Here is a 24,143-nt window from a genome sequence, read left to right on the forward strand (position 1 = left end):
TTAAATTCTAAATGATGACTCTCATCCTTTGAACAATGAATGTAAACTTCTGCCATCTATGCATAGATTTCTGTATTGTATAACTAAGCGGTATAAAAACAGCTTTGTGCCAGCAGCTATTACTCAGTTAAATAAGGATAAGTCTTAGGAAAAAAAAGTTGTTGGTGATGCTGGGACCCATAAAGCACTTGTATCATATATGTCGTTTAATGTTTGTGGTGTCTGTAAAATGTGGAAGATGTGAGAACTCACAACACTGCATACCTAGTCTACCTATGTGTACAAATAAAGTTAACCTGAAACTGATCAAATTTATTTTCTATCACATTTTAATAGGTCTCAGCCTGTCATGTGTTTGCCTATAAATGTTAGTTTTGACCCACCAATCATCCATCAAAAATTCTTTCATTGCTCCGCCCCCCTTGGTCTCAACACCCCTGTTGCCACGGTTACAATCTGTATGACTGTAAAAGAGATTGTCAAGGGTGATATACAAGGTAAGTTATTCGGCAAAAGAGATACATTTGTATCTGTTTTCCCACAATGCCTAACACACTGTTCTGAATGTACTGTATACCTTTTTTTTTTTTTTTGACAGTATATATACATATGATTGATTTAGGTCCTTTTGGTTCTGTGGTGTCAGTGGCTCTGGAGCTAAAGCTGGACCCTCAGGCCAGAGCTCCTCGGCTGTTATTTGGTCCCAGATCAGCCTCATTTCTCTGGACCCTCAATGGCAACCTGAGCAGCATATCTCCTGTCTGCACTACTCTATACATCAGTATCCCGGTCAGTGTGAAACAGAAACAAAATATGATTGTATGTCACAAAATCTTTCATCAAAAGAAATAAAAAAATTCATATAGTAAGGGGTTTTTAATGTAAAAAAAATATATATATAAATAAATAAATAAATACAGAACAGTTTGTTATGCATTGTGGAAAAAAAAAAACTATATTTTCTTTTTGTGTATATGTTGTGTGTTCACAACAGGAGTGTATTACAGACTACCATGAAGTTCCTCTCTCCGGGAAGATGAAAGTAAAAACAGAAGCTATTCCAGGAACAGGAGGCTTAAGGCCAGTGCTAAGCCCTGACTGCTGGCCTGCATTTAAAGAAATGGTGTGTGGGATGTAAAACCACCCCCAACCCATGCCTTATTTTTTTCTCTTGACCATAGACGTCTCAGAATCTCATCTCAGCACTTTTGATGATTGTCTACACTATTTTTAATTTTGTAATTTTATCTGAAAATCAACATTTGTGAATTTAGTCAGTCAAAACAGTTTTGATGTAAATTGATCTTATTTTTTATTTTATTTTTTTTGGAAAATAGTGATATATTATATTGTATTATGTTTTATCAAAGCAAGTTCTATCAAAGCATCCTAACCCATAATTTTTTATATTTTACATTTATGCTATAACAAATACATTTCCAAATGTTTCTATTTATTTCCTATAATGCATCATCATCTAAATGTTTACATAAGTTGGGCATCTTTGCCAATCTTACCATAATGGTACACTCTTTTACCTTATTAGTGAATAGGTTTGTGTTTTTCAGGTTGTTCTGGAGAAAGTGTGTGGGGAAGATCATGTGTGTATATCGGATTTAAATGTGTCTCTCTTTTTTACGAGGTTAGACTACAATTACATTTCACTTTTGTTATAGATACCTTCAAGAGACCAATATATAAATATGGACATATGGCCACATAGGGCCAATACTGATAAAATACAAATAGTTTGCCAATAAATGTCATTATTTATATGTCATGTGTGATAAATACAATGGCCAGAATTCTACATCTATACTTTGCCAAAAATATGTAAAATGACTTTTATCTGTGCACCAGTGATACTGTGGTGAGTACTGCTGGTTACCCAGTGAATCTCTCAGTGGAGGTATACAATAACGGAGAAGATTCCATGGATACAGAGCTTTTTCTTCATCATCCCACCATCCTCTCCTTCACCCACATCAAAACAGTGAGATATTCTATAAAAATGTTTCCTTAAAATTCACAATATTCAAACATTTTCTTACTACACAGGTGTAGGGGCAATAATAAGTTCCTTTTAAGATGTTCACTCTTGACATCACAAATTGGCTCTCGCCAGAGAGACCAATCCAATTTGAGTGTAAACTAAGCAAGCCAATTCACATTTGTATATGATTATTGCATCAAGCTGCCACTTATCACAGCGTGAGGCAGCAGTTGCACCACATTCATTCATCCTTTCGATTCGGTGCCTAGCGGTAGTGCATCACTATTGCTCTCTACTTCAGTTTTGCAGAGAGAAAAGCGAGTGCAGGCATTACAACATAGCTGTGGTCACAGTCACATGGTGGAGAGTAAAAAAGATCATCCTCATGCAAACAACCACACCAGGAGCATCTTTAAAAAAAAGGCTCATAGCCCATGTGTTTATGGGTGTTTATGGCTATCTCGTGCCTTGGGATTTTCATGATCGCTGTCTCATGTGTCATGTTCCATTTGTGGGGACATGCCCATCTTGGAGTAGCATGAAAGACTCCACTATGTCAAACACAGCAGGGTACCTCTGCAATTATCTAGTGTTCATCCCGGCAATTGGGGCAGCGCAGTTTCTAGTGGAGTCAAAGGTGATTTGAAGATCAAGGTGACGGCTTCCCTAGAGGCAGTTTGTCACCCCTCAAGCACTCCGCAACTGGTGGAGGTGCTGGAGGGACATGTTGGCCCCTCTACAGTGTGGAGGGAGCCGGGTATTTCCTGTGGCTCAGCCTCTCGAGACTGGATGTCGATCGCTGCATCGGAAGGTGATTGCTCCTCTTCAGGGATGATTACCAGGCTGCATTACCCCCTTCCAAGCCAGACCCAGAGATGAAGGCTATGTTTTCCTGAGCCACTGAGAATGTCAGGCTCATGTGGAATCCTCCACTGCATCACAATCCTTTGAGGCTGGACCAGTGGTTTACTCGGTGGTGGTAGAGCTGGTTCTCAGTGCCCCCCTCTGGTACCGTTCTTCCTGGATGTGCATGAGGAGCTTACAAGATCGTGGAATGCTGCCCTCTCACCATCCTAAATGGTTGAGCTGCTTTGGGGTACACAGGAATTCCCTTGGTGGAGCAGTTGGTGGCTATGGATCTGTGTCCAAAATCCAACTTCTGCCCTCCACCCAATGATGTTACTGCAGGTCCATCATGCCAAAGCTTTGAAACACCTGTGTAACAGGCTAAGTGTTACCTGGGTTTTATATTGTATTTTCCTTATCTATTGCCTTAAGATTTGACTAGCTTTAATACCACTAGGACTGTGACTATGACTACCATTGGTCATTCCTGCTCTTGGCGTTTGTCTAATGAAGTGGTGTTACTTTTCAGTACTATTCAAATTTCTGTTGAACCCCCCTTAGTGTAACATCTTTAAAAGAAAAAGGAGGTGTTACACCTGCATGTGGGTGGTCATGACCAGGCAGTCCTACACAGAGATGTATAAAGCACTAGAGACCCATACTTGAGTAAAAGTACAAGTGCTCTATCAAAAAAGTGACTTGAGTAGAAGTTGAAGTGCTCTTTAAGCACCACACTTAAGTAGAAGTACTAAAGTATTCAACATTTTTTGTACTTAAGTATTGCAAGTAGTCTATTTTAAAATTTACTACTCAAGTACTGAAAGTAAAAGTAGAAGTATTGTGTTATGTAGCTATTAAAGAAAGTAGTCAAACGTTTGAACATATTGTTTTTACTATTTCAAATGATTAACCTAAAGGACAATCACAATTCCTTTGACTGTAACTTCTTGTAAACAAAAAACGTTAACATTACTAGGGTTAGTTAGCCCAATTTGCAAAATGATGTCATTAATAACTTACCCTCATGTTGTTTCAAACCCATAAGACATCAGAGGGTCATTTAGAATTTTTTGAAGCATCGAAAATACATTTTGGTCCAAAAATAGCAAAAACTACGAATTTATTCAGCATTGTCTTCTCTTCCGTGTCTGTTGTTAAGACAGTTAAAAACAAAGCAGTTTGTGATATCTGGTTCGCGAACGAATCATTCGATGTAACCAGATCTTTTTGAAACATTCCACCAAATCGAATTGAATCGTTTTAAACAGTTCGCATCTCTAATACGCATTAATCCACAGATGAATTAAGCTGTTAACTTGTTTAATGTGTCTGACACTCCCTCTGAGTTAAAACAAACCAATATCCCGGAGTAATTCATTGACTCAAACAGTACACTGACTGAATTGCTGTGAAGAGAGAACTGAAGATGAACACCGAGCCGAGCCAGATAATGACTCGTTCACGAGTCAAGAACCGTTTCTGTCAGACGCGTCTGATTCGTGAACCGATGAGCTGATGATACTGCGCATGTGTGATTTAGCGTGAAGCAAACCAACACACAGAGCGTCTGGACCGAACTGATTCTTTTGGTGATTGATTCTGAACTGATTCTGTGTTAATGTTATAAGCCCAGGTGCAGTAAATGCCAATGACGCCATTGCATCGAGCGCAAAATAATCGGTGAACTGTTTTCTTCAACTGGTTTATTGAATCGAACTGTCAGAAAGAACTAACCTTACTGGTCATCCGAGAACCGATGCAACCGGTTCTTGACTCGTGAACGAGTCATTATCTGGCTCGGCTCGGTGTTCATTTCTCTCTTCACAGCAGTTCAGTCAGCACGCGCAGTCTTCTTAATCGCTTGTTTCGCTCAATGATGTGGCAGCTTCATCAAATCTGCCATCTACAGTTCTGGCAGTGGTTTGTAATGGAATGATTCGTAACATTATTATAATTGTAACGAGTAACGATGCAACACATAAAAAAAAATATCGGAGTAAAAGTATTAAACTCAGCGAAAATATGTACCGAAGTAAAAGTGGAAGTAGGAGAAAAAAATAATACTCCAGTAAAGTACAGATACCGCCTTTTAGTACTTAAGTACAGTAGTGAAGTAGTTCTACTTCGTTACTATACATCTAGCAACTGCATGCTGTGACAGACCTCGAAAGTGAGAGTGAAAGTGACCTCACAGTCCCTGGGTCGTGCAATGAGCACGTTATTGGTCCAGGAGCGCATCTCTGGCTGTGTTTGGACAACATGATGGAGCATGATAAAGTACAGTTGCTGAATGCTCCTGTGTCTCAGACTTTTTGGTGACACTGTCGGCAGCTTCACCTGGCAGTTCTTGGTGACACAGAAGCAGACGGAGGGAATCAAACACATCCTGTGCCAGAGTAAACCTGCTACTTCCAAACTAGTTTCCTTCCAGTTTACCTAATTAATGCAGCCTAAAAATCCTTTAATGGATTTGAATATTAGAAATGTGTTAGTGTGTTGATTTTGATATTCTAGGTATTATCAAATTGCCAAATTACCAGTTTTGAGAACACACCGGACATGGATGACTATAGTGCAATAAGAGCTCGTCCAAATACTGAGGTACTAAACCATTCAGGACTTTATAAGTAATAATGTTTAATAGGTAGCCAGTGCATTGTTGACAGAACCTGGCTAATATGGTCATACTTCCAGGTTCTAGTAAGAACTCTAGCTGCTGCATTTTGGTTATGTTTGAAGGAAGGAGACCGGAGTAGACGTACTGAGGCTTGTGGGAAATGTATTAATAACTCAAAAACAAAAACGATCTCGTGCCACACACACATATACTTAATTCACTTCACAGTTCTTTCTGCATGCTGGCTTCACGGTGCCGCGAGTCCTCAGTTCTCTATCTTCTCTCGCCGTCTTTCAGCTGTCCTTAATACTGCCTTCCCACGCCAATCACTGCAATCAGAACCAGGTGTTAGTTGTTTTCCACTTGACCCACTTACCACCGCTCGTCTCCTCGCTCTCTCTCCCGTTGCAGACCTCGCTGAACCATGCCTCCCGTGCTACATACCCCAACCGCCTGACTTAGACCGGGAAGCCTCCCCCCATTCCACAGCCATCTGCACCCCTGGCCTGTGAATCACCTTGAACTTAAACGGCTGTAAAGCCAGATACCAACAGGTGATTCGCGAGATGGTATCCTTCATGCGGTGGAGCCACTGGAGGGGCGCGTGGTCCGAGCAGAGGGTGAACTCTCGGCCCAGGAGGTAATAAGGAAGGGTGAGTACTGCCCAGCTGATGGCCAAACACTCCTTCTCTATGGTGTTGTACTTAGTCTGCCTCTTTGAGAGCTTCTGACTAATGTACAGCACCGGGCGGTCCTCCCCCTCCACCTCCTGGGACAAGACCATGCCCAGCCACCGTCCAACGCGTCGGTCTGCAACAGAAAGGGGAGAGAAAAGTTAGGAGAGTGTAGGAGCGGTCCGCCACACAGGGAAGCCTTAACCCGGGTAAAGGCCTGTTGGCACTGCTCCATCCACTGGACCGTATCTGGTTCCTCCTTTTTAGGTCAGTCAGCATCCTGTAATATCCCACCAGCCCCAGGAACTGCCTCACCTCCTTTTTGGTTTTGGGCCTGGGGCAGGTCGCAATCGCTGTTGCAGTGGTGGACGAAGTACACAAATCAAGTACTTGAGTAAAAGTACAGATACGTATAGTAAAATATTACTCCAGTAAAAGTAAAAGTACTCCTTTTTCAATCTTACTCAAGTGAAAGTACAAAAGTACTCAATTTTTTATGTACTTAAGTAAAAAAGTACTGAAAGATAGATGTTTGCAATTTTATATAGGCTACTTAATTTAATGTTATATTAGCAAATATTTTTTTATAATCCTACTGCTCAAAATACCTGGGATTTTTTCCAAAATAACCACTATATGGAGTCAAGATATATTTTTGTTGTTGATATGGACTACGTTGATGTGAGTGATGTTAACTGTGAAGCTTACACTGTGATGTACCTGAGAGAAAACAAAGTTGACCATCTGTTTTTCACCAATAAGAACAAAGTAATTTAAAGTTTGTTTTACAGATCAAAGTTACACTACAGACCAAAAGTTTGGGCACACCTCCTCATTGAAAGAGTTTTCTTTATTTTCATGACTATGAAGATTGTAGAGTCACACTGAAGGCATCAAGGGCTATTTGACCAAGAAGGAGAGTGATGGGGTGCTGCACCAGATGACCTGGCCTCCACAGTCACTGGACCTGAACACAAACAAGATGGTTTAGGGGTGAGCTGGACCGCAGACAGAAGGCAAAAGGGCCAACAAGTGCTAAGCATCTCTCGGGGAACTCCTTCAAGACTGTTGGAAGACCGTTTCAGGTGACTACCTCTTGAAGCTCATCAAGAGAATGTCAAGAGTGTGCAAAGCAGTAATCAAAGCAAAAGGTGGCTACTTTGAAGAACCTAGAATATGACATATTTTCAGTTGTTTCAAGCTTTTTTGTTATTAATATAATTCCATATATAATTCCACATGTGTTAATTCATAGTTTTGATGCCTTCAGTGTGAATCTACAATTTTCTTAGTCATAAAAATAAAGAAAGCTCTTTGAATGAGAAAGTGTGTCCAAACTTTTGGTCTGTACTGTAACTTTATATATGACATGATAATAAGGCCTGAAGTTAGGAAGAACATATATAATTATATTTTCATAATGATTTTTTCCTTCTCAAACCTTGTCTATGGTTTAAAAACTACCCTGGCCAAACGGGGTGCATCTCTTCCCACTTTAATAATTACTGTAGTTACCATGTTCTGAACATCACATCCTTTCTTTTCTACCCAGATGTAATCTATCTCTCTCTCTCTCTCTCTCTATATATATATAGGTGGTTGAATAAAAATATTTGGACATTATTTATAAAAATTACCTCAACTTAGCACCAACAAGCTTGTTAGACAGTTAGCATGAGCTAACAATATTTACTTATTTTCAGTACGGTTATGAATAAACATTCATGTCTGTCTACTCGTCTAGTTAATCCAAACAATATACATATGTATAACGTTACTGTTGATAAACAATATAAAAACAGACGTCACATAGGACATTTTAATAAAACTGTTAACATTATGGCAGCGGGGAATTTGAACGTGCATGAGTTATTGTATTTAATCTGTGTTATTTAAAGTTTTTTTTTTTTTTTTTTTACCTAAAATTGATGTGTCTGCACTCGAGCATTTCAGTGGGCTTAAATAGATCACTCTTTACAACGGATTTAGTTCCCAAACAACTGAAAATTTTGACCTAAATATGATTTTCAGTTACAATAATTAATCCAATATTTCGACATTGATAACTTACTTTTAGCAACATCAGACGCACGCGCGCTCACAAGATCTTACTTCTGGGGACTCGCACTAAACGGTTCATTTGAATCAGTGAGTGGTCGACTCCAGAACAGCTGCAATCGGATCATTCTAATTCCTAAACGAATCGTTTGGTGCGATTCGCGATCCGATTTAAAGGTTTATTTAGAAAAGACTCAGTTCATTCATGATGAATCAGACACCGCTTGCGTCTCGGAGCTCGTGATATATTATAGGGAGTAACGATATGTTTTATGAAATGTAGTGAAGTAAAAAAAAAGATTTTATGCTTCGGAATGTAGTGAAGTAAAAGTAAAAGTTACTCAAAATAAAATTACTCAAGTAAAGTACAGATACTTGAAAAATGTACTTAAGTACAGTAACGAAGTAAAGCTACTCCGTTACTGTCCACCACTGAGAGTCTTATCAATTTGGGGACGCACCTGCCCGTGGCCCAAGTGGAAGCCCAGATACCTTACCTCCACCCGCCCAGCTGCGCACTTCTTCGGGTTGGCCATTAGCCCCGCCCATCTCAACGCCCTGAGATCAGCCCTCACATGCTCCATATGCCGCTGCCAGTCCCCACTATAGATGATGATATCATCCAGGTAGGCCGCGGCATATGCAGCATGGGGCCGCAGAACTCGATCAATGAGTCGCTGAAACGTAGCCGGGGCCCCGAACAAACCGAAAGGAAGCATCACAAATTGGTGTAATCCAAATGGCGTGGTGAAGGCTGTTTTTTTCTTTGGATATGGGAGATAAGGGAATTTGGCAATATCCCTTAGTTAAGTCCAATGTCGAATAAAAACGAGCCATACCTAACCGATCGAGCAACTCGTCAATCCGCGGCATTGGATACGCATCAAATTTTGACACTGTATTCACCCTGGGATAGTCCACACAAAACCGCAACGAGCCGTTCGTTTTAGGTACCAAAACTATCGGGCTCGCCCAATCGCTGTGGGACTCCTCGATTACTCCCATCCCCAGCATTGCCTCTAATTCCATCTGAACCACTTTTTTCTTGTGTTCAGGTAATCTATATGGCCGGCTGCGAACCACCACGCCCAGCTCTGTCTCAATATGGTGCTGAATCAGTTTGGTACAACCAGGTAGAGGAGAAAACACGTCTGCAAATTCTAATTGTAAACGGCTGATGTCAGTGAGCTGCGAGGGAGAGAGGTGATCCCCTCCCGGGGCCAGGGATTTGTCTTTGATAATCGCTTCTGGCCCGAGATCCTCCTCTCCGCTGACTGCCGTCGCCAGCAACACTGATTCCTCCTGGCTCCATTTTTTAAGGAGATTGAGGTGGTAAATTTGCTGTGAGTCGCCTCTTTCTGTTCGTATCACTTCATAACAACTGGGTTGTATCCTCCTCTGTTTGAGCGTTGTGGGTCACTCGATACAACCGATCCTTGATAATGGCAAAATACAGAAAAGAGAGCGCACGATCAGGGTGGAGGACCTGCCCATCGATGGAACCGACCTGCTCAAATGCGTGTTTGAGGGTTCCATCTTGGGACTGTTCCAGGGGGAAGTCATCGCGTCTGGTTAGCCTCACCAAACCGCTTGGTTCCCCTAAAAAAGTGCCACTAGGTCCTGGCACAGATTCTCCCATCTGAGTGCTTGCCCACCCCACCTGCCGTCTCTTCTTCCCAGAGGCATCCACTGTTAAACACCCCAATAATTGTTCGAAAGCGGGCCAATTAGTTCCCAAAATTTGTGGATGTCGTAGGCGCGAACTAACAGCCACCTCCACATAATGCTTTTTCCCGCTAGATTTGATGGCTATGGCTTTTACAGGGTATTCTACTATATCCCCGTGCACACACCTCACCTTAACCATGTGGCCCATTTCCAATGCCCCTGATTGTATCAGGCTTTGATGGAGGTCTGGTTACAACCTGAATCCACCAAAGCTCGATAGGTAGCCCCCTTAATACTCACTGGTATTTGTGAGACCTCGCTGAACCACGCCTCCCGTGCCACACTGGAGTTGAATTAACATTAATTAAAATTTCTGCATTTGACTTTGAGAGCATAGGTCATAATTTAGATATATTTTTAAGATGGAAAAATGCAGTCTTACAAATGGTAGATATGTGGCTTTCAAAGGAAAGATTGCTATCAAATAGCACACCTAGGTTCTTAACTGATGACAAAGAATTAAAGAGCAGCCATCAAGTCTTAAACAGCGTTCTAGGTTATTACATGCAGAGTTTTTATGTCCATAATTAACATTTCTTATTTTTTTTCAGAATTTAGCAGTAAGAAATTACTCCTCATCCACGTTTTGTTTTATACTGACTATGCATTCCGTTTATTTTTCAAATTGGAATGTTTCTCGAGGCCTCGAAGAAATATAGAGCTGAGTATCATCAGCATAACAGTAAAAGCTAACACCATGCTTCCTGATGATATGTCCCAAGGGTAACGTAAAGCATGAAAAGTAACGGCCCTTGTACTGAGCCTTGAGGTACTCCATACTGCACTTGTAACAGATGTGATACATCTTCATTCACTGCAACGGATTGATAGCATTCAGATAAGTACAATTTGAACCATGCTAATGCACTACCATTAATGCCAGAAAAGTGTCCTAGTCTATGCAAAAGAATGTTGTGGTCAATAGTGTCGAATGCAGCACTAAGATCCAATAGCACTAATAGATATATAAACCACGATCAGATGATAAGAGCAGGTCATTTGTAACTCTAAAGAGAGCAGTCTCAGTACTTTGATACTGTTTAAATTCTGACTGGAAATCCTCACAGATACCATTTTTCAATAAGAAGAGTGGGGGACCTACAGGCATTTTTGGTCGATGAATAGTTGCTTGAGTTTGGACCGGCTGATTCCAGTGCAACACTAAGACCGTGGCCCAGCTATGTGTCCAAGGTTCCTACCACTTCTTTAAAGGCCATGTTGCAGGTTAACCACCACTTTTGATTAATGGGTACATAAATCACTCAAGATATGAATAAAATTTTTAAAATGTCTCAAAAATGGTATTAAAGACCAATTTTTTATGTTTTTGGTATTAACTTTTTTTTTTACGCAAGTCTGTGATGACGTCACATTGGGGAGAAGTGGAGGAAAGGTAGCCTCAGACAAGTATGATACCGCGTTCCAGGCAACCCATGTCTTTCCAACCTTAAATCCGTGAAAGTGCACTGGAACGCCAGTCAAAACCATGACATCCCACCCGTGAACTCGTACTAGATCGATGTACTCCGTGTTCTGACAACACACAGCATGCAAAACAATGATGGCAGCCCCTATAAATAATAACTGCCTACGGATGCAGTGTTTATGCAAGTTGTACACGTTGAAAAAAATGATTTTAGGTTAATGTAACGTTGCAATAAAATAAATACTCTAGCTACAATTCCTTGCGCTCAGAAAGTTTGGCGTAACTTGCCTAGAATGGTACAAAGTCATTAGTCTTGGTATGAAATAGTGATTACGAGCTCAAAAACCTGCCTGGAAAGCAGCATCAGAACTATAGCGACGGACTGGAATGAGGAAAAGGTGGCAAGAGCCAACATGTATGATGGCCCTCAGCCGTGTAATTTCGAACCAGCTAGACGTGAGAGGGTAAATGAGGAATTTCCAAGTACTGATGTCCGTCAAAGCCAATTAAATGCATGGTCCGAGGAGAATGAGTGGAGAGTTGGTGAAGTGTCCTGGTGAGTTGCTATCATTTAGCAACGCAGCAATGAGCACTGGAGCTAGCCTACGAGCAGCAGTGCACTTTAATGACACATTTTTTTAATGTATAGCACAGAGTGAAAAATCAACGTTTTCTTTATATCTAGTGGCAGTGATCATGACGCTAGTTCAGATAAGTACCGGTAACCTCTGTCATAGTGTCATAAAACTAGTAAACTTTGTCTTTGTCATCTAGAAATAGAAGGCATCATGCTAGCTATATGGATGTTTCTAAGGGTTTATCTCTTCCTCCTGTGAAAATGTTGTGCAAACGTAACCGCATATCTGTCGCTGTGTTTGGCAGGTGCTTGTGTGGGTGGTGCTGTCCCATGGTAGTGCGTTTTGGTCACTGTTGGTCGATATCTATCTGTCTGTCTATCTATCTATCTATCTATCTATCTATCTATCTATCTATCTATCTATCTGTATGTATGTATGTATGTATGTATGTATATATATATATATATATATATATATATATATATATATATAAATGTATTTATCTACTTATCTATAATCTGTGCTATCTGAATACTCTTATCTACTACTCGTCTCTCTAGTCCTTCTTAATGCTCTCTAGGCAGGCTTTGGTAAATTCTCTCCCCAACGTGACGTAATGTAATGCATTGTGGGGGAAAGGAGACCGCTGTAAGATAGTACCTACTTTCTCGTATTATATTCAGTTTTGTGATACCCAACAACATAAAATACAATGGATAACAGTTTAAATGTTTATTACCAAAAAGCATATTGCACAAATCCATTGAAAAATTAACCTTGCAACACGGCCTTTAAGGGCCAGATAGTGAACCTGCAAGAGCTGCCCCTGGAGGAGGGAGACCCATCCTTAGCTTTGCTCTTTCCTGTATGTGCACTGTGACAGTATGTGAATATAACTCAGAGCTTTAGGACCTTCGAAAAGTTCTTTGTCTGTTACAGTGGACAGCAGGAGGGGAAAGCTGTCTCCAAGCAGAGGATGGTCCACTGGATAGTGGATGACATCGCCTTGGCCTATGAAGCACAAGGTGTGTCCTGCCCTCTCAGGTCCTCACTCCACTAGGAATGTCGCATCATCCTTGGTGCTAGCTCATGGCGCCTCACTAGCAGAGATTTGTAGAGTCGCTGGTCGACTCCTAACACCTTCGCTAGTATCTATAGCCTGTGTACTCACCTCAAATGTGTAGTGGCAGTGAGAGGCCTGGTTCATTGAGTGATCTATGTCTAGGCATGCTGGAAAAATAAGTAAAAATTGTCTTTTATTATTAAAGGGGATTGGAGTTCCTTTAACACTGTCGTAGGTCTCATGGTGAGGCCTCTCATTTGCTCTTAGTTTTGGGACAGTTCTGGGCAAATTCACAGTATTACTCAAACTCTGTATTTGGAGGAAGTCTTGGACATTTGCCTTTATATTTGGAACATTTATCAGTTTTGTGCACAGATGGCATTTATTATTGCATGCTTTCTGAACACGTTGATGCATATCTACTGTTGATGGTCAAGTAGGTGGTCACTACAATCATTGTTAGTCTTCTTTGTAAATGACTTTTATAAATGTCTGGCTTGTTTTAACTTTGAGATTATGAATGTGAGTTCTCCAGGGAGAAGTTAGTACTTCTCATTTACTCAGACTTCATTTCAGTGTTGTTATGGTATAGTGTTTAAGAAAGGTGGGAAAGTTGATGCTGAGTCTAGATGAGATTATGAGTGGATTTGCTCCTAGTATGAGCTGCTTCAGGTTTGTCTCAGCTCTCTGATTTAGAAAATGACTGCCCATTGCTCCAGGTGTGTGTTCCAGCCTTTTGGGCCAAAGCAGGGAAAAACCCTTTACAGATGGCCAGTCAATGTTCTGGTAACATGCATAACAGAAAAAAAGCTCCATATCTATAACTGAAACCTTGTTCTTGTCATTTAGTCCGGTGTACAGGTTCGGTGTGAGTCCAGTCAGCTAGAGCTCTCAAAGGTTACACGCACAGCATGCAAGCTTGGAGCAACAGTTTTCCGCCAGAGAGAAAAGGTTGGTAAACCTCCAGAAGAGCTTCATCAACACTGAAGCCACCATAAATATTTTACTATGTCTATTTTGGTGTAATTCTCAGAGTACTTCGCAACACCTGATAATTGCTAAACATTGCTTTTACTATTGCTCAGAAATATTACACTCAACTCTCAGAAAAAGAATTACAAAAATTGTAACTACGGGGTACAACAGCCTGTCACTAGGGCAGTACTATTATAGGGACAATATTGTACTTTACCTACTTGTAAAAGGTAAACGGTATCTTAGTAATATGTACCCTAAAAGGATAGTTCATCCAAAGATTAAAATTCTGAAAATCTGTCATTTGCACTCTCTTTTTTTTATATATAAGATACGCTTTGAGGGTACTGCCCCAGTGACAAACTAATTTTCAATTTTCACACAAAATAATGATTCAGTATTATTCAATATTACAATATTTAGTTAAGGTGCAGCTTACATGCAAATATCCATAAATTGTGCTATAAATAGCTTATTGCCTGTCTTTTTTTTGTTTGTTTGTTTTTTTCTAAGACCACACTAAAGATGTCATTCATGATGTTTACATCCTCTGCTGTGAATGAGCGCCTGATTGTCAATGCATCAGTCACAAGGTCAGAAAGACAGATTCTAATGGGTGAAACTCTGAAGATTAAATGCAGTGTTTCTGCACTATAGGAATTTAATTTAAAAAGAAAATAGATAAAACTTTCTATGAAGCCTGTATTTATAATACATTATACAGTTTTACTGCATTATACTATTTATTATTTGTGTTTATACCTTTTAAGATTATGATGATTTATAATACACAATGAACACAATGCATCCACTTAAATTACAAAGTACTTTTTCCATAGTTATAATGTATTATAAGTCTCACATCTTGCCATTGTTAGCTTATTACTTTACTCAAAGCAGACAGACAAAAAAATTGAAAAATATATAATAAACAAATATTTTTATAATGAATATATAATTTACAAATATTTTCCTACAAAAAACAACAACTAATGATAATAATAATAATAATAATAATAATAATTTTTATTTCTTAAACAGCCATAAGATCCGATATCTGATCAGATGAATGTGTAATATGGCACATATGATTTACATTTACATTTACATTTATTTATTTAGCAGATGCTTTTATCCAAAGCGACTTATAAATGAGGACAGTGGAAGCAATCAAAAACAACAAAAAGAGCAATGATATATAAGTGCTATAACAAGTCTCAGTTAGGTTAACACAGTACATGTAGCATGGGCTTTTAAATAATATAATAAATAAAAAGAAAACAGAATAAAAAAAGAATAGAGCAAGGTAGTGTTAGAGGTCTTTACACACATACACACATATATATATGATTACAGTACAGATCAAAAGTTTGGAAACATTACTATTTTTAATGTTTTTGAAAGAAGCTTCTTCTGCTCATCAAGCCTGCATTTATTTGATCAAAAATACAGGAAAAAATTTAATATTGTGATGTATAATTACAATTGAAAATAATTGTTTTTAAATTTATTATACTTTAAATTATCATTTATTTCTGTGATGCAAAGCTGAATTTTTAGGATCATTATCACTTTAAAAATAAAAGAAAAACAAAAGCTATTTTTTTTTAAATATAAATATTTTGTAATAACAACGTACACTACTGGTCACTAATTTGGGGTCAGTAATTTTTTTTCTTTCTTTTTTTTTAAATAAAATCAATACTTTTATTCAGCAAGGTGTCAGGGTTTGGCAAGGGAGGAACTCAAGTGCAGACAGGAATCAGGTTACACAGAGGGTTTATTTACACAAAAGGGAAAACAAAACCCACGAGGGGGAAAACAATAGCTAGGGCAGAAACTAAACAACTTAACAGGACGGGATCGACATGATAAACAAACTCTTAAACACTAACTACAAACAAACACTCATGGTTATACAAAGACTTCAAGGATTCAGGAACATATAGAGACACTCATGCACTCAAAAAAATGAATTTTTAGTTTTGTTCACTTTACCTGAACAATTCATGTTGAATTAATGCCATTTTGGCTATTTTTCATTTCAACATGATTGTGTCATGTTAAACTGACTTAAACCTGTCTCTCGTTGGTTTAACATAAAGTTTTCATTTTGAAAGAACATGTTTCAATCAAGTCCCTCAAAATAAGTTTTACACTTCCCATCATGCTTTGCACAGGACTGGATATGGGGAGAGAAAATGTTGAAATAAAGTGTTATTTTATGCAGTTTTTAATAAAATGTGATAATAAGGAGACTTTTTCATGTATAATGCTCTATTATGTGGGCATTTTAAAAGACTTTATATTGGTGTATTTTGTGCGAGTTACCATTGTGGTGAAGTGTGGAGCTTGTGGTTGGGTTGAGGACCTGGTTGAAAGAACGCCTAAGATACTTAATTTTTAAAAAAGCAACTTTAATGAGAGTGCTAGTGTATGATGTACACATAGTAACATCCTTAAACTGCAAACAATTAACATCATGTGTAAAGAAAAGTTATATCTTACTTGCTAATGTTTTTATTAGAGGTGTGCGATACCGCTAGATTTGGTATCAATCCGATACCAAGTAAATACAGGGCCAGTATCGCCGATACCGATACCAATACCGATACTTTTTAATAATTAAGGTGGATGCGTCTTCAACCTAAATCTAAATGAATTATCATGACTTTTAATTTGTTTTTGTGATTTGCATTTTGGGTTATTACTCAGTACTACAAAAGCTTTTGTTCAGAAACAACTTTTGGTTACTTCTGATTTATTTAAATAAACAAAGTTACAAAATGATTACTTCACAAATATAAAAAATGTAAAAACAATTTCTCTTTTCAAGTAGCATGTTAATAAAAAAAAAATTATCCTCTTTAGTGCACTTCTTTTCAGGATTTTTTTCTTAAAGTCACAAAGTTTTACTTCACAATGCAAAACAAATTCTCCTTATACAAAATTCCTGAAGCCGACATCTTCCACTATGGAAAGAGGCTGCAGGTCCTTCACAATCATTTCTGATAGGCGCCTTGTAATATCCACTGCTCTTGGAGAATCAGCTATTGATAAAATAAATTAAGTCTGGTGCACATCTTGGTGAAGTTTAAATATAGAAACTAGTATCCCTTTCACAGCTAACACAAAAAGGGTAGATCGGCCTGAAAATACAGCCATACAACGCTCCTCTTTCTCTCCGCCTCTGACTGACTGCTGTTAGAAATGCGCGGCTGAGCGGTGCGCGCGCCTGACTGCTGGTGGTAGCGCTAGTGGTGAGTCACGTGACGGTACAACACAGGAGAGGGGGCGGAGAGCAGTGTCGAGCACGAGCAGCACTCGAGAGCTTGCTCTGCTCTGTGACAGCAGCAGCATTTTGGCAAACACGGCCAGGTCGCAAAACGAGAGAAACTGAAACTTAAGTATCGATATTTTCCCGTTGGTATCGATCAATACCGATACCAACGTTGGTATCGATATTATCGATATTAGTATCGATCTGCCCACCTCTAGTTTTTATAACACTTTGGCTAAACTTGCATGGACAGTGGTTCTACATGATGTAAACATATTATCTCTACTCAGATATTTCATGTAGGATGAACTAAAGCAAACTGAGTAAACTCAACTAAAGGTAGACAAGTCCTTATAACTTGATTTATTCATGTCCAAATAACATGGTACAAACATGTGGAACCACTGTCCATGATAGAATCATGTTCAGCCAAAGAGTCATTTTTTTGAGTGCATGATCTGGTAAACAATCACATGTAGGAACAATCATAAATGTGGAACAATGAACCGACGAAAGACAGAGCACACTAGGAGATCTAAATAGGGGAACTAATTAAGACACGACAGGTGGCACAGATAGGACAATCACGACAAGACTAGGATAACAAGGGGGGCGGGGCAAGGGAACGAGACAACACAAGCACATGGCCCAAAGACAAGGCACGGGTCTGTCATGATCCTGCCTCAAGACTAGGGAAAAATCAAGGACACGAGGGCAGAATCATGACACAAGGATGTGTTAAATTGCTAAAAAGTGATAGTAAAGTGATATTATTAGAATGTATATTATTATAATTTTTCTAGATTTTTAGAATGATTTCTAAATGATCAATTTAGTGACAATGAAGGCTGGAGTAATGATGCTGAAAATTCAGCTTTGCATCACAGGAATAAACTATTTTTAAAATTATATTCAAATAGAAAACTATTATTTTAAGTTGTAATAATATTTCACAATAAATGAAAAGAAAATAGAATACAAAAAGATTAGAAAGGTAGTAAGATTTTTTTTAAGAATAGAATTAGAATAGTGAGTGTTAAAGTTAGAGGGTCAAATAAAGATGGAAGAGATGGGTTTTTGAATTTTTGAAGATGGCTAAGGACTCAGCTGCTCGGATTGAGTTGAGGAGGGAACATTTAATTTTAAAAGTCTGTAAAAGTGACTTTGTGCTTCTTTGGGATGGCACAATCAAGCGACTTTTACTTGCAGAATGCAAGCTTCTAGAGGGCACATAAGTCCGAAGTAACAAATTTTGGCAAATGGGTGCAGAGTCAGTGGAAGTTTTGTAGGCAAACATCAATGCACTGAATTTTATGCGAGCAGCTATTGGAAGCCAGTGCAAATTGATAAACAGAGGTGTGACGTGTATTATTTTTGACTCATTGAAAATTAATCTTGCTGCCGCGTTCTGGATTAATTGTAAGAATTGATTTTATCTATATTGTAATATCAGTAAGATAGTAAGATACTGTACAGATCAATAATGCCAAGATATGAAATTTATTAACAAGAAACTTGGTACGATTAACCTGATTGCCAGACCCCCCATTATGGGACTCACAGATGAAAGTGCTCTACCAAACTTATAATTGTAATAGTTTCCTACTTCAGTGTGTTATAATTGTGGTATCTTTGGGCTTTACTTTTTATCAAACAGATTTGATAATGCTCAAAAATATGAAAAGTTATAGACACTGAAGTGCCTTGAATTTTTTTACCACTCTTATTTTATTTTATTTATTTATTTTTTTATATAAAAATACATGAAATGAGTCCTGGAGCAATCTAGAAAAGTAATGGGTTGAAAGCCACATGTCTCATGAGTTTCTATTTCAAATCTGAATAAAATATCATGAAACATTAGACTCCTGCAAATATTTTTATGAGACTATGTCTACACCCCCCACCCCCCAAATATAAGAAAATATATTTCCCAATAGTATTGAAGGCTTCTACAAACTATTTAGTCAGTATTATCAATTATAAAACACTAGACAGAAACTTAGACATCATATAAGTGATTTATTTGAGCCCTAGAAAAATACAATAAGAATAATTTGAATAAGAAAAATAAGAATAATAAGAAGGGTTGGGGTACTCGAACTTGGAATCGGACTCGAGTCCGGACTCGAGTCCAATTTTGAATGAACTCGGACTTGTCACGCACTCGGGTGAATTTGTACTCGGACTTGACATGGAACTGAACATTTTGGAAAATATTCAGAGTACAGTCAGCCTAGATTTGATTCAATAAACCGGTAAAAAAAAAAACTAAAATAAAAAAAAACGGTCCACCAGTTCTTTTACGCTCGAAGTAATGACGTCATTGGTGATGACGTAATGGCGTCATGTCTATCAAACATTCAAATATATAAAGTCAGTAATCATAACTTGTCACGGTTGGTAAACCGTGATCTCGGGATGTTTACACTTTGTGGTGAATTCTGTGTGTTCCGCGTCTGCACTGATTAGTTGTGGGCGTCTCCGTTAATTGTATCAGCAACAGCGGCCACTCATTTCTCATCCACTATATAATGGCTTGTCTCACGTCTTGTGTTTGTGAGATCGTTGTTCTATGTTCGATGTGTTTACCCTCCATCTGTCTTCGGTGTTGTTTTGCATTTGGATGTCTGTGTTTCCCCAGAACCTCATCCACTCTTCACACGTTCACTCAGTCACGGACACTTACCTTCGGCTCTATTCCCCGCAGTTCCTGTGCCACTCTCTCCTGCTGCCTCATGCCGTCTGCATCCGGATTACTCACCTTCTCTCCACCATCATCTGGACTTCTCACCGCTTCACCATCCCCTCGGAGTATTGCTGTCTCATCGTCATTGTTTGTTTATGTACCATCGCCATATCTTCTCATTAAAACTATAAACTCGCTATTGTTTCCAGACTGTCCTTTCACCAGCTGTCACAGAACGATCTCACCAACATGGAAGCAGCGAGCACCAATACCCTCACCGACTTCATGCACCACAGTGTCAAAAGAATGGATCAGCAGCAGGAGAGTATCTTGAACACTGGACGCGCTGTCCAAGCGCTGGTGGCACAGGTGTCCGAGCTCACCCAGCAGATCCATCAGCTCACGTCTCCCACTGCGCCCATCGCACCGCCTGCGCCGTCCGTTACCCCGGGGATTCCCCAGGACCACTTCCGGCCAGAGCCGCGACTTCCGGCGCCGGAGAACTATGCGGGTGAGCAAACCATTTGTAGAACATTTCTTAACAAATGCTCGATGCATTTCGCTCTACAGCCCCGCACTTTCGCTACGGAGGAATCCAAAGTAGCGTTCACGCTCACACTTCTCTCTGGCAAGGCTGCCTTATGGGGAACGGCGGTGTGGGAAAATCAACACCCGTGTTGTGCCTCGTTCCACCTCCTATCGGACGAAATGAAGAGAGTCTTCGACTGGGCCGCGACCGGCAGGGAGGCCACCCATCGCCTCTCGGAACTCCAGTAAGGATCTTCATCTGTAACCGAATACTCCATCGAGTTCCGTACCCTGGCGGCAGCGTGCCAGTGTAACGAGGCGGTGCAGTGGGATAGATTCCTGCATGGGTTATCCGACTGTGTTCAGCAGGAGATCTACCTCCTCGATCTTCCCCCTACTCTCAACGAACTCATTGACCTGCCGTTGCAGGTGGAGGCCAGGTTTAATCGTCTGGGCCGCCAACATAGTCCTTCCAGGCCTCCCTTCTCTCCTGGTAGGGGGCGCTTGAGTCAAGAGAACACGGTCGGTTCTGTCGACGATCACGAGCCCATGCAGGTGGGTAGAGCTCGGCTGTCCCGGAGGGAGAGGGAACGGCGGAGATCCCAAGGACTATGTCTATACTGCGGAGGCTCTGACCATAACACCTACTCTTGCCCGATAAAAGAGTCAGCCCGATAGTAAATCTGAGGCTACTATCGGGTGGGATCTCCACTGAGAAGTCCTCACCAACATCATCGACCCTCCTTCCGGTGAGACTGCGGTGGAAGAATCAACATCATAAATGTCAAGCCCTTCTGGACTCCGAGCCGAAGGTAATTTCATTGATTCTTCACTTGCACATCACCTGAACATTCCTGTCCTTCCTGTGTCTCTCCCCATCCATGTCACCGCACTCAATGGCCAGGAACTGACTCACGTCACACACCATACAGAACCCATCACACTGATCACATCTGGAAACCATCAAGAAACCATATCATTTTTCTTCATGGACTCCCCTGTTGCTCCCATTGTTTTAGGTCACCCCTGGTTGTTCAAACATAATCCACGAGTGGAATGGGGTTCTAACACTGTCACATTGTGGAGTGAAAGTTGTCATGAGTCTTGTCTGGTTTCTGCTTGTCCTGTTGTTCCTGTTTCTGTTTTTCAGAAGGAAGACCATGGTTTTGCCAAACGTGCCCGTTGAGTATCTGGACCTGAAGGAAGTGTTCAGTAAGTCCCGGGCTGCTTCTCGTCCCTACGACTGTGCCATAGACTTAGTGTCAGGTAATTCTCCGCCTAAAGGCAAGTTATACTCTCTTTCTATTCCTGAGAGGGAGGCCATGGAGATATACATTTCTTATTCCTTAGCCTCTGGGTTCATCCGTCCTTCCTCTTCTCCAGCGGGGGCGGGGTTCTTTTTTGTGGGTAAGAAGGATGGCTCGCTGCGACCTTGTATTGATTACCGAGAGTTGAATAACATTACGATTAAGAACACTTATCCTTTACCACTCATGTCTTCAGCTTTTGAGAGGTTGCAGGGAGCATCTGTATTCACAAAATTGCATTTATGTAATGCTTATCATTTGGTCCGCATCAGGAAGGGGGATGAATGGAAAACTGCCTTTAACACCCCTAGAGGGCACTTTGAATATTTGGTGATGCCGTTCGGGCTCTCCAACTCGCCCGGGGTTTTCCAAGCACTCGTGAATGACGTGTTGAGAGATATGGTAGATCAGTTTATATATGTTTACCTGGATGACATACTGATTTTTTCTTAATCTCTCCAGGAACATGTTCAACACGTCAGACGAGTGCTCCAGAGGTTACTAGAGAATGGGCATTTTGTCAAGGCGGAGAAGTGCGTATTCCATGCACAGTCGGTCCCCTTCCTAGGGTATATCGTTTCGTCTGAGGGAATACGAATGGACCCTGACAAAGTTAAGGCTGTGATAGATTGGCCATCTCCAGATTCCCGTAAGGCCCTACAGCAGTTTCTGGGGTTCGCCAATTTCTATCGTCGTTTCATTCGTAATTTCAGCCAACTAGCCTCACCTCTAACAGCCTTGACCTCTCCCAGTACTCCGTTCAGGTGGTCTTACGCAGCTGAGGCTGCGTTCACTAACCTCAAGAACCCTTCGTTTTGGCTCCCATCCTTGTGGCCCCTGATCGCACACGGCAGTTCGTGGTGGAGGTCGACGCATCAGAGGTGGGGGTAGGAGCAGTGTTGTCCCAACGTGCTGCTTCAGACGATAAAGTACACCCTTGCGCGTTTTTTTCACATCGATTATCTCCTGCCGAACGTAATTATGACATTGGCAAGGAGTGGCGCCACTGGTTAGAGGGTTCAGGGGTTCCCTTTATTGTTTGGACCGATCACAAGAATTTAGAATACATCAGAACTGCCAAAAGACTCAATTCAAAAGTTTTGGCTTGTTCAGTTTGCGCCAGTGGTAAGTCATCTAACCGACCTCCTGATGGGCTTCTTCAACCGCTGTCTGTCCCTTCGAGACCCTGGTCCCATATCGCTCTAGATTTTGTTACCGCCCTCCCACCCTCTAATGGCATGACGGTCGTTTTGACCGTAGTGGACCGGTTCTCGAAGGCGGCACATTTCCTTTCCTTGCCCAAATTACCGACAGCCAAGGAGACAGCGGTTACTGTTTTAGATCACATCTTTCGGCTTCATGGCCTCCCGGTAGACGTGGTTTCAGACAGGGGATCTCAGTTTATATCCAAATTTTGGAAAGAGTTTTGCAAATTATTAGGAGCGTCAGTTAGCTTGTCGTCGGGTTATCATCCCCAAAGCAACGGACAATCTGAGCGAGCCAACCAAGATTTAGAGAGGACGTTGAGATGTTTGGTCTCCAAGAATCCATCTTCCTGGAGTCAACAACTCTCTATGGTGGAGTACGCCCACAATTCGTTGCCAGTGTCAGCTACGGGCCTCTCTCCGTTTCAGTATAGTGTAGGGTACCAGCCACCAGTGTTTCCCAGTCTGGAATCTGAAGTCACGTCCCCTCCGCTCATGCGTTTGTCCAGAGGTGTCACCGCACCTGGACCAGAGCCCGTAAGACTCTGCTCCGGGTGAGGGAGCGCACTAAGGCCAAAGCCGATCGCCACCGGTCAAAGCCTCCCGTCTACGTCATGGGTCAAAAAGTGTGGCTTTCTACCAGTAACATTCCCTTGCGATCCGTTTCTAATAAATTAGCTCCTAAATTTATCGGCCCGTTCACTATCACCAAGATCATTAGTCCGGTGACAGTCCGCCTCAAACTACCTCCTGCGTACAAGAGGATACACCCCGCCTTTCATGTGTCCAAAATTAAACCCGTGTTTTATGCACGTATTAATCCGCCTACTCCGGTTCCCCCGCCGCCGCGTCTCGTAGATGGGGAACCGACATATTCGGTTAATCGTATTCTGGACTCGAGACGGAGGGGACGAGGATTCCAGTATCTGGTGGACTGGGAAGGTTACGGTCCAGAGGAGAGGAGTTGGGTACCTGCTAGGGACATATTGGATCACTCCCTTATTGATGAATACAATCAGCAGGTAGGCCCTTCTGGGAATTCCAGGAGGAGTTCTTGGGGGGGGGGGGGGTACTGATCTCGGGATGTTTACACTTTGTGGTGAATTCTGTGTGTTCCGCGTCTGCACTGATTAGTTGTGGGCGTCTCCGTTAATTGTATCAGCAACAGCTGCCACT

General features: G+C 40.9%; 1 protein-coding gene and 1 long non-coding RNA gene across 8 annotated transcripts in view; one reads left to right on the plus strand and one right to left on the minus strand.

Moving 5' to 3' along the window:
* LOC127989103 (uncharacterized) overlaps positions 1-24,143 on the minus strand; it is a 117,933-nt gene that overhangs the window by 75,122 nt on the left and 18,668 nt on the right. The window lies entirely within an intron of this gene.
* Positions 1-24,143, plus strand: part of LOC127988917 (integrin alpha-X) — a 121,316-nt gene that overhangs the window by 69,520 nt on the left and 27,653 nt on the right. For 5 of the 7 annotated variants that reach the window (XR_008162137.1, XM_052591389.1, XM_052591392.1 and 2 more), the window contains 7 exons: positions 337-497; positions 623-789; positions 995-1,123; positions 1,569-1,642; positions 1,861-1,993; positions 13,833-13,934; positions 14,472-14,551. Coding sequence is in view for 6 of the 7 variants with exons in the window: in XM_052591389.1 (XP_052447349.1) it covers positions 337-497; positions 623-789; positions 995-1,123; positions 1,569-1,642; positions 1,861-1,993; positions 13,833-13,934; positions 14,472-14,551 (846 nt within the window). In the remaining variant the exon portion in view is untranslated. Of the gene's footprint in view, positions 1-336; positions 498-622; positions 790-994; positions 1,124-1,568; positions 1,643-1,860; positions 1,994-13,832; positions 13,935-14,471; positions 14,552-19,882; positions 21,721-24,143 lie in introns of those variants that run through there. The other 2 variants (XM_052591394.1, XM_052591393.1) reach the window with 2 other exon arrangements.

The sequence above is a fragment of the Carassius gibelio genome, chromosome A5 (assembly GCF_023724105.1).
Source record: "Carassius gibelio isolate Cgi1373 ecotype wild population from Czech Republic chromosome A5, carGib1.2-hapl.c, whole genome shotgun sequence".
In the NCBI taxonomy this organism is placed as follows: Eukaryota; Metazoa; Chordata; class Actinopteri; order Cypriniformes; family Cyprinidae; genus Carassius; species Carassius gibelio.